General features: G+C 44.7%; 1 protein-coding gene across 1 annotated transcript; it reads left to right on the top strand.

Moving 5' to 3' along the window:
* Positions 1-2,330: 2,330 nt before the first annotated feature.
* On the top strand, positions 2,331-9,362 carry LOC144719496 (adapter molecule crk-like). The gene is made up of 2 exons (XM_078595476.1): positions 2,331-4,239; positions 6,739-9,362. Exons 1-2 carry the CDS (start codon positions 3,382-3,384, stop codon positions 6,868-6,870), a joined length of 990 nt encoding a protein of 329 aa, XP_078451602.1. The 5' UTR covers positions 2,331-3,381; the 3' UTR covers positions 6,871-9,362.
* Positions 9,363-10,774: the final 1,412 nt, after the last annotated feature.

Genomic DNA, 10,774 nt, shown 5'->3' with positions numbered 1-10,774 from the left:
TCCAGTGTAAATATTCTGATTCGAAGCAATTTTGTGAAGCCAATGGAATTGTGTTGGGGTCATTAACGCGGCTGGATCGTTCGAGAATGAGTGGTGGCTTGGGGGTGACCTCCATCCAGCAGTGGAATGACTAAGGCTGATGATGATGATGATGTCCAGAATGGTGATATCGATTTAAACTGGAGAAATCCGATCAGCTGTAAAGCTCTTTTTTTTACAGATGTCCAGTTGGGGTAAGAACGTTCCAACCATACAAAAAACACGATAAGAGTGCAAAGTATTGGAAAGGAAAACAAATCATACTCTTTGGTTTTTTCGGTAAAGTCACGTAGGTGAAAACTAAATAAAAACAACTAAATTAAATTGCAGTCACGAAGACTTCAAATCTAGAAAACAAATCACTTTAAAAAAAAATACACACGAATAAAACTAAACATTTATTTTAAAATCTTATCAACACGTAAATATTGTACGTGGAATCATAATAACTTTTACACTGGTCAACACACTTTTTCTGGCATAAGGCTGATTCCAAATCTGGCATCAGTTTTTATCTATCACATCAGGTTTTTGAGATATCAAATATTGCATTTTTAATCAAAACTGCAGAAGAAAAATATTAAATAAATGTGGATATCTACATAAAATGATATTATAAACACACTATCCTAAAAATACAGCACCATATTTTAACACTAAAGCAGTCACTGACTCGCCACAACTTGCAATCATAAGTGGCAGAGTTAATTTCGGGTAAAATCAATGAAAATGGGGTATGACGATAGCATAAAAATTAACCCGTAAAAACAAAGTTTTTCACTATAAATCCTTTATATGCGTGGCGACTAGAGTCCTCTCGTCCTCTGGCTTGAGATGGCTGCCACCTATGGGTCAGATGATTGCCTGCCACCAGGCACAACGAGTCTGTGTGCAAAATGTCAGCTCGATTGGATCACCGGAAGTGGGTTAAAAAACGACCGAAAGATTTGCACGGTCGTAAGCGCGCAAGCAAGCAAGCAAGTGAACTTAATATAAAGGATTTAAAAATGAGAGGTGATAGAGCAAATCTGAGATCAGATTTGGAATCAGCACCCTGAAATTAGTCTAAAACAGCTGCAAAAGTCCAGGCCAGAAAAAAATGTGTTTTTTGTTGTTGACCAGTGTTATTATTGCCATTAACCGCGAACACGTGTTCGCCACCGTCTTCAGCATCGTTATCCTTTAAACAAAATACTGAATACTCTTAGTTTTTTCGGTAAAGTCACGTAGGTAAAAAGAGAAATAAATAATTAACTATAATTGAAATAATAATATAAATTAAATAATAAATCACGACGTTTCGGAGGCAACACAAGCTTCCTTCATCAGGTGTAAAAAGGCACAGCAAAATAACTGTAGTGGGAGGTATTTGTGATGGGGCATTCATATTATTTTAATTAATTACTTTTTTAAAATTATTATATGTTAATATTATTTTATTTATATTATTATTTCTATTAATTTTTATTTTTACCTTCAAATCTAAAATACTGAATACCGTAAGTCTCAGACCACGTGGAGCTCCGGAAAGTAAGACGCACCCAAACTTACGCCCGGTGTCAATGACAAACATGAAAAACTTGTCACTCGGAAACACACAAATATATGTAACAGATTAAAAGACGCACACTCTCCAATCATTTTTCTTTAACCCGAGTGAAAAATACTCTTATCTTCAATTACGGTGTATCTCACCATCAAGAGAATACGGTAATAAATTATGTTAAGTTTTGATATAAACCTTTCGTGACCGCAGGGATTCATATTTTTGGTTCTTTCGGTAAAGTCACGTAGAAGGGAAATAATACAAATATTAAACAAGAAAAACCTCGTGTTTGATATTTGTATTATTTTATTATTTCCCTTCTACGTGACTTTACCGAAAGAACCAAGAATATAAATTATGTTAATACTCTTAGGTTCTTTCGGTAAAGTCACGTAGTTAAAATAATCATAATAAAATATTAATAAATTAAAATAACTAAACTTTCATTTATTATTATTAATTTTATCATGACTTTACCGAAAAAAACCGAAGAGTATGAATCCTTGCAGTCACGAAAGCTTCAAATCTAGAATAAATTATGTTAAGTTTATGCTAATTATACGCGGGGGGGGGGTCCAACGGTACGTGCGGGTTCACGGCGCGACCGGACAAGGGCGTGGCCGCGCATAAACAACGCAACTTAACATAAATTAACTAACTTAGCATAAATCAGCATAAATTAGCATAAATTAGCATACACTTACAGCGGTGGCGGTGGGGGGAGCCGAGCGGGTTTGTGACCGCGGCGCCATTTTGTCGCAGGGTGGCTGAAAGCTGCTGCTGCTGCTGCGGCTGGTGGCGCTTTGCCCCCCACCCCCCGCGTCTCCTCATCATCCTCCTCCTCTCGCTCTCAACTCTCAACCCACTCCGCCTCGACTCCTCTGTCCGTCGCCTTCTGAACCCTTTCTTTAGAAGTACATCTTTAAGGCTTCCCCCCCCACCCCTCTCTCTCTCTCATCACCCAGCCACCCGCCCCTTAGATCGATCGTCAGTCGCGCTCGCAGCCTGCGGTTTGGACATCGCCGCTCCGTCGTCTTCTTCGTTTTCTTCGTCTTCGTCTTCGTTGTCGTCTTCGTTGTCGTCGTCGTCGTCTTCTTCTTCGCCGCTTGGCTCGGCTCCATTGGCGGTTCTCGCGGGGCCCACGGGGAGGCGAGCCGCTAGTCCCGGGCGGGGTTCGTGTCCATAGACTTGGAGCAGGCCTCGTCGGCCTCCTCGGTTCCCGCTCTCGTCGTTGTTGTTTTGTTGTTGTCGTTGTTGTTGACTACTACGACTCGTTAGTTTGGTAGTTGTCTGTCTCCCCCTACCCACACCACCCCCCTCTCGCTTTCTTCTTTGTTTTGTTTATTTACTCGTTTGGTCAGAGTTGTGTTTGTTGTTAAACTGTTGTTGTTAAATTGTTGTTGCTTCGGTTGTTGTTAAACTGTTTCGGTTGTTGGTGGTGGTTTCCGTCGTATCGGCTTTGCCGTCGTTTTAATTGTTGCCGTAGGGTTGGCTGGCTGCTGCTGTGTTGGTAGTTGTTGTGGTTGTTGCTGTAGTTGCTGAGTTGTTGTGGTGGTAGTTGTAGTCTCTGTCTCTCTGTTCGAGAAGCCCGGCGTGTTCGCTGCTGTGCTCGTTTGTTTGCCCACAATTGTTACCGTAGCCATCGTTATTGTCCCGCTCGCTGCTGCTGCTCTCTCTTTCATCCTCTTGCCTTGCTCCTCCATCATCTTCTTGGCTTGCTCCTCCATCATCTTAGTCGTCGTTTCCTTTGCGGGTTCATTCTTTCCCCTCCTCCCATCATCGTCGCCGCCGTCGCCATGGCCGGTAACTTCGACGCGCACGACCGCGACTCGTGGTACTTCGGGCCTCTGAGCCGCGTGGAGACGCAGCGGCGTCTGCAGGGCCAGCGGCACGGCACCTTCGTGGTGCGTGACTCCACCACGTGCCCGGGCGACTACGTCCTCTCGGTCAGCGAGAACTCGAAGGTGTCGCACTACATCGTCAACAACCTCGCAGACCGCTTCAAGATCGGCGACCAGGAGTTCCGAGACCTGCCCGCGCTGCTCGAGTTCTACCGAATTCATTATTTGGACACCACCACGCTCATTGAGCCCGCGGCGGTGAAGCCCACGGGGGGTCAAGGAGGTCAGCAGCTGCCCACGACGGCGGCCACGTCCACGGGTCGTCACCACCTCGACTTTCAACTGCAGGGCTCGTCGCCCTCGCCGCCCGCCTCGAAGAAGAATCAGCAGGGTGGTGGTGGCAGTGGCGGCGGTGGTGGTGGCGTTGACGAGAGCGTGGAGTTTGTGCGAGCTCTCTTTGACTTCCCCGGCAACGACGAGGAGGACCTGCCCTTCAAGCGTGGCGAGATTCTCACCATCGTCGCCAAACCCGAGGAGCAGTGGTGGAGCGCACGCAACAAGGAGGGCCGCACGGGGATGGTGCCCGTGCCCTACGTGGAGAAAGCATCGCGGCCACTTTCTTACGCGGCCTCGTCCATGGCACCGGGCAATCGCAACAGCTACGGCTCCAGCCAGGGCGGTGACCAGGGGCCGTACGCGCACCCCTTGGCCATCGGTCAGCAGCTTCCCAACCTGCAGAACGGGCCCGTGCTCGCCACTGTGATCCAGAAGCGAGTGCCCAATGCCTACGACAAGACGGCGCTTGCGCTAGATGTGAGTGGTCGTGGTGGTGGTGTTTGGCAGGGACGGGCGAGGTTTTTCTCATCGGCAAAAGTAGTCTGCAGGGTTACATATTGACCCGGGTTATGAGTTGGGGTGCGTTTAGGGTTATATGGGAGTCATGCTTGCGATGTTTTATGGCTTTTTGAAAAGTGTGTTTTTTTTGGTATTCGCATTTGTATGTTTCCATAGGACACCTGGTAACATTTTTTTAAAGTGATGGTGTAGTGGTAGTGCGATTAAATCCAGCGACTTTCTGAACTGTGAATAAGGCTGTCATTCGTCAGCGGATTGACAACACACCAACAAATATTATTGATAAATTAAACGTCGCCAGTTTGATCTGTTAAGGCGGTGTTATTGGCGAATGAGGGTGTTTTTTTATTTACTGAAAGTTCTGGAAGCGTTGCGTCATGCGGCGAGAGGTGGGCATAGGTGCGAGGCAAATCCGACGCGGACATAAATACCTGAGTGGGAAACGATCTCAAGACGTGAAGGCGGCGAGACACATTGCGAGAGACCCAAGAGGGAAGAGTGATTTAAATAATGGGGTTGCCGTCTCGCAGGCGACAAACACGGGCAGTGGGCGTAATGTTTCTTGGAATAGGGAAGGAGCATGCTTAGAATTGACTTGAACCGTTACAGTTTCGACAAACTATGGCCACCAAAAGGCACCGGCAATTTGCCCACCACATGTACCTGGCGTGTCACGTTTGTGCCGTGGCCACGTTTGTTTTTATGTATTTTCTCCCAAGCTGTTGTCTTTAATAGCTTATATTGTTTTGTTTGACTTGGTGTTGTACAAAAGTTGTGTGGTTATGTAATGGTCTGGAGTGGTCCGTTCTAAAGGAAAATGGGTGGCACATTGATGTAACACTTTGTGCCTCTCACAGCAAGAAGGGCCTGGGGTCGATTACGACTCAGACGCCTTTCTGCGTCGTGTACTGTTTCCTCCCCAAGTTCTATGATTTCCCAAGTGTCCCAACTACTGAATAGCTACCTGCAAATTACTCAATTGGGATTACACACAGCCGCATTAACCGTACCTGTGAGAGTTTGGCAGGCCTCTCCAGAGAACGAGTTTTGAGGCTTTAGGTGGGTAAACGTGCAAAATAAAACGTGCGCACGTGTCCAGTAGCCAAGTTGAATGCGGTGGCAGAGTTCTCGTTGGCCTTGGTCGTTTGGTGACACTGACGGATGTAATGCGATTGTACATTACGTGGTGACCTTAATGTGAGAGCTGCTGGAATTGGGTGCTCTTGGGAATGTGGCCTACCACGGGAGATCATTTAAATTATCGATAACTGTCGGTCATTATTGGGTAGATCATAGGTTGAGTCTGGGTTAGTCTCTGCACGTCTTGCAATTAGCCCCTGTGAGATGCTAAGTCCTTGGGGTTTGTCGTTTTGTTAAGATTCTCAAGTAATTATTTTAGGGCAGTTATCCTTTATGCTTGTAAACGGAGTGCTCTTTGAGGTTAGTAAATGCGTCTGATGGCAGGATATGATGTGTGTACATGGAGTAATGAAGCTAACAACGTTAAAGGTTATGTGTACACGTGGTGAAATACGTGACAAAAAAAGAAAGAACAAAAATAGATTTTGTTGACCAGCCTCAATTAAATGTGGCTTTTCAAACTTTGGAAAGTGTTTTGAGTTTACAAAACGGGGTTTACAGTGTTTTAAATTGGAAACCGTTTTCTCAAGAATCCAGTCAAATTTAAATTAGGTTGTGCAATTAGGCTTTTGTGCCATTGTACAGATTACTCGTCACTTTATATGGCGTTTTGGTCTGCCTGTTTATGAAATGCTTACATTAATGTTGGGTCTCTGTGCCAGGAGTAGAACAATATCTTTAAATCAGTAAACGTGCACAACTAAAAAGGGGTTGTGTTTACGGTTGATTCAGCAGTCTGGTATGTCGGTGTGGTACAGAGAATTGACAGTCACTTGTAGCAACATAATTCTGGCACCGAGGCTGTGGCCTTCACAATGTTGTGACTGTCAATTTGTGGGTGGATTTATGAAGAAAGGCTGCCGATTAAAAAGGTAACGCTTGACGGCTAAGGTGCCGAACAGATAGAAATGGTGGCTTGTCCTCCTTGTGAAGGCTTGCCACATACCGAGGCATGCAAATGCACTCCCCGGCACACCCGCCTCAGGCTTTTGGTGCCTGCCCTGGTAATTCGCGGCAGCAACAAAGATTCCTTAAATGAAATCCTGTCGTGTGCTGCAGCGTTTGTGAAGGCAACACCACAAATCAAAGTACAGCCCCTTAACCTGGTGTGACCTCTGCCAAGGGATGGCTTCCTGCTTTGAAACTGGATGGGAGAATTCCAAGCAAAATGGACAATTCGCTGTATTAAGAGGGTAACATTTATGGTTTATGCTGCTCAGTGGAAGGATGTTTTAGCATTGTTTTTGGTATGTACATTGAATAGAGACCTGTTTATTTTGATTAATTGTTTTTGTTTTACCTTTTTTAAAATCGCAGATTGGTGAGGTGGTCACGGTGACGAAGATGCACGTCAATGGGCAGTGGGAAGGGGAGGTGAATGGCCGAAGGGGCCACTTCCCCTTCACGCACGTGCGGATCATAGACCAGGTCAACCCGGAGAACTCCTGATGGATGCGACCTTTGCTGTCCTGGCCGTTATTGTGTTCTTTCAGCCAGACTCTAAAACTGTGACTTTCAATGGATATTTTGTTTCTTATGAAACTAAAGGCAAGCACGAAAACACATGGACCTAGTCAAATGTCATCTTTGGTGGTTGAATGTCTTCTTTTTGCCGTGAAACCGTCGAGACCGTCCCACGTCGATGGGTGATGGACACCCATGATGCGTTCGCGTGCCCTCGGACCATGGGACTCGCCGGGTTAAAGGACTGCATGGAAGAAGAAAGATGCGTTTAAAGTGCAGAACTTGTGTCCGTAGGGCTAAACATTTCTCTTGCTGTAACTGCCATTTGTAATAATGTGGAGATTTAATGGTTCTTAATTATCATTATTAACGACAATCTTTTAGTTAACTACAACAATTCCATTTGTTCTAAGCTTTATAAACCAAAATTACAGTCTTTGCAAGGTGAACTTTTTTGTATAACTGATTTCTTTGGGTTTCATAATTATTAATACTGTATCTTATTGGCAGTTTTTAACTTTTTATACCTCTGGTCAAAATGTATTTTTTAAGTGATGACTTAACTTGAAAGCTGACTCGTTGGTATCCTTGAAAGTTTTTTTCCTTGCATTCAGTAACAACTTCAACGCGCGCATATGTGCATTAAATCATGCCAACAAGTACTGCCGCCAATTTTTAGTGCCAGTGTGGCTGCACTGTCGTGTGCATTCTCCACCCTGCGCATGTACCGTACTCTCCAGGGGTATGTGTGTCAGCTTGTCCGTTACCACATTGCCAGCACACGAGCAGATATTTGAGCAGGTTAATTGGAGTGCTTTCTGTGCCTTTAACTTATTGCTGTAAATGCAGGGCTTTTCTTCTGCATTGCTGTCGATCGGGAAGACTGATGAAAATTTTGACTGTCTGCAGCATCCGATGTGACCCTTTCGGCGGCGTATGGTACTCATTGTTGGTCTGTTAGTTTCATGTTCGTACTGACCCCGTCAGACTAGAGCAAATAGACACATCGGGGGGGGCACGAAGATCGTTTGACCATAAGATTCTGCGGCACTGGTCACCTTGCGCCACTAACATCGACTGTGTGCATATCATCCGGCTGTTTAAAGGGAACGTCTCAGTGCTGTACCGGACCAGGTTTTTCTTTGCGAGCTGGTTGTGAGGTGTAGCTGTCCTTTGGTGGTGGTAGTGCTTGTGTTTGAATGGTGGACAAGAGCCTTACAAAGCACCATTTGCTTGTATGCCAAATCAGGTCTCTTAACTGTTATGTACATTGTGGTAGATCATGGTTATTAATGGTACATTGTGTACATGAGGTAATATAAATGCATTCACGAGCTGCTTTTATAATTGGGGGCACTAAAAAGTGAAGAGAATAAATGCAAAAAATAAACTGGCACGTCCCAAGTTTTATAAGTTGTTTTATAAAACGCGTAGGATTTAAGTCCATTAACAGTGACCAAATGCTGACCAGGGTGGCTTCCTCAAAACAACTCTGATGGCACTTTAATATGTTGGTGTTGCTTTCTGCGTACCATCCTGGCATGCTTGGGTACATCAGGTGTGCTCTACCAACCCGGTTTGACCTTTTGCAAGCAGTGCCATTGAATGAGATGCTGAATTGCTGTGGTCATTTTGACGAATGCAGGAGGAAAGAGAGACGTGAGCCTGAGAATCCAGATTCATTTTTAATGCCCCGAGGCAACGAATTCACGCTTGGCCTCGCATGTTGTTGGGTATGTTGTATGAAATTGTACCGTAAAGAAATGTATTTTCAAAGCAGCATGTAACATGCATTGTTCATTTGTACGCAATGAGCTCCGAGTAAATGGTTGAAAACTAAATGTTTACTCCTTGCTTTGTGAACGGCCTCAAAAGAAAACCGTTTGTGAATTATATTTTGTAGTGCACTATATGGGTGACTGGGACAGGTTGAAGCAGGTTGAGAAAGCCAACTTACTGATAGTTCTTTTATTGGGGTTTCAATTATCTTATGTTCAAATAAGTGATGTAAAAAAAATGTACAAACAACTTATCCTATTTGCGAACTGGTTCAAATATTTCCTTAATATTTTAAGAAGTCGATGCATATAGAGTACATTAAATAGGTTGCCAAGCTTCTCGTGGTTGATTATAAGCAATTAGTTATAATCCAGGGCAATGCAGTACTGTAAAAATTAACACATTTCATAATACCGGTTTGTAGCTGTTGACGAGAAACCAGTGTCTCAGAAAATGTTACTTCAACCACCGCACCGCGGGTCTAAACTTTTGATTCCCCCCCCCCCCCCCCCAGTACTATGCTTTGCAATTCCTTCCCATCAATTTTGTTCCAAAGTTCTTGTAATATTTCTCCATTTTAAGAAACGTGGACTGTCTTGATACCTTAAAATGTGTTGTTTGTTTATATATGGCAATTTGGTGCTTTGGGCCTGTGCTCAGCAACTGTGACAAAATAAATTCTGATCTGAATAATCTTATTTCTGCCAACATTCGATTGGAATCCCGAGTTGCAAGTTAACGCTTTGCCGTACCGAACAATGCCTTTTTTTAAAAAAACAAATTACGTCTTCAATAAACGAGTTGCAAAATTCAGGAGCTCCGCCAAACGTGCGCTTACGCTAAAACAAGCCAGCAACCTCGGCGAGATTACTATGCCAGAGCCCGCGTTCCGTACGTGATGGCCACAGCAGACAAGCCCCGACTGGACTCGTGTTCTGCTCGCGGACAGGCGAGCGCTGCGCGGTAGGCGTTGACGTTGGTGGCCTGTATGCGCAGGAATGCGTGGCCCTGAATTCAGACATCGACTGCCCCACCACACCCACCCACCAAAGTCGCTGAGCTCAACGACAACGGAAGTCCTCCCTCCCACCCACCCACAGCTCGTAACGTCCTAAGCATCCGCCTGATTCATTCACCCGCGTGCTTGATCTGCACACAGCCACCTGTATAGACGATGCAACGCACCTTTTTAACATTTGGGGGGGGGGGGGGGGGCATTTCCAGCCATGTACGGCACTGCGCTAGTTAGCAGATTGACAAATCCGCTGCTGGACGGATGAAGGCTTGCCCACCGTGCGATTCGTGGCGGATATTTGAACGTACTTCAACGCTCTGGTTGATGAATGGTGAGGGAGCTTACAGTACAAAAACAACCTTGCAGCACAAAACTGTCTGCTGACAATGTAGCCCCCCTACCACAGAAGCCTATAGCACCTGCTTATGCTTGGTGGTCGCCCATGAAATCACTGTTCAGGCTCAAACTTGATGAGTTTCTGAGGTATGAGATCAGATGCATTCCAGATGAATTGGTCATCGACTTCCGGGGATGAGCGCCCCATTTCACACGCGCAATGCGGTTGCTATCTCTTAGTAATTGTATTACACGACTGTGTTAGTAGTGCCTTGTTTACACAAGTGTATGGGAGGGCACCCAACTAAGCTTGGTTAAAGATTTAACAATGTTTAACTCTTGTCTTAAAATTCAAGTGTTGGTCTATGCTTATTTGCTCAGTTTCATTTGTGTCAGTGAACAGTAAATAACAAAACCCCTACTGTTGCAGCGCAAATGGCACGGATCATGCTCACATACTCGTATTGACCCATGCCAGTTGCTGGAACTGCATCAAATACGCGACAATGTGAATGCATTTTTTTAGTTGTAATTTAAAATGTGAAGCCGTTAAAACTACTTTAATTCACTTGGAGAGATTTAAGTTAACGATGTGTCTCCCATACGTGTAGTAACGAAGGTCATTTCCAGCTCTTACAAGTGCATTTTGCAAATAGCATTTGAACGATGAACGGCAGAGGTTTTATTAAAACGATACCAAAATGATAATAAAAAAAAAAATTGAATACGGTACTGTAATAAACCCACGACTGAAGGCAT

Source organism: Lampetra planeri, chromosome 6 (genome assembly GCF_965212315.1).
Source record: "Lampetra planeri chromosome 6, kcLamPlan1.2.h2, whole genome shotgun sequence".
Lineage (NCBI taxonomy): Eukaryota > Metazoa > Chordata > Hyperoartia > Petromyzontiformes > Petromyzontidae > Lampetra > Lampetra planeri.
This window is presented reverse-complemented; position numbering and strand designations above follow the sequence as displayed.

What these genes read in the sequence shown, in the direction of transcription:
- LOC144719496 (XM_078595476.1), top strand. Translation starts at nt 3,382, where the DNA reads ATGGCCGGTAACTTCGACGCGCACGACCGCGACTCGTGGTACTTCGGG. An exon ending in AGACGGCGCTTGCGCTAGAT is followed by an intron (nt 4,240 to 6,738) that starts GTGAGTGGTCGT and finishes TTAAAATCGCAG; the next exon opens with ATTGGTGAGGTGGTCACGGT.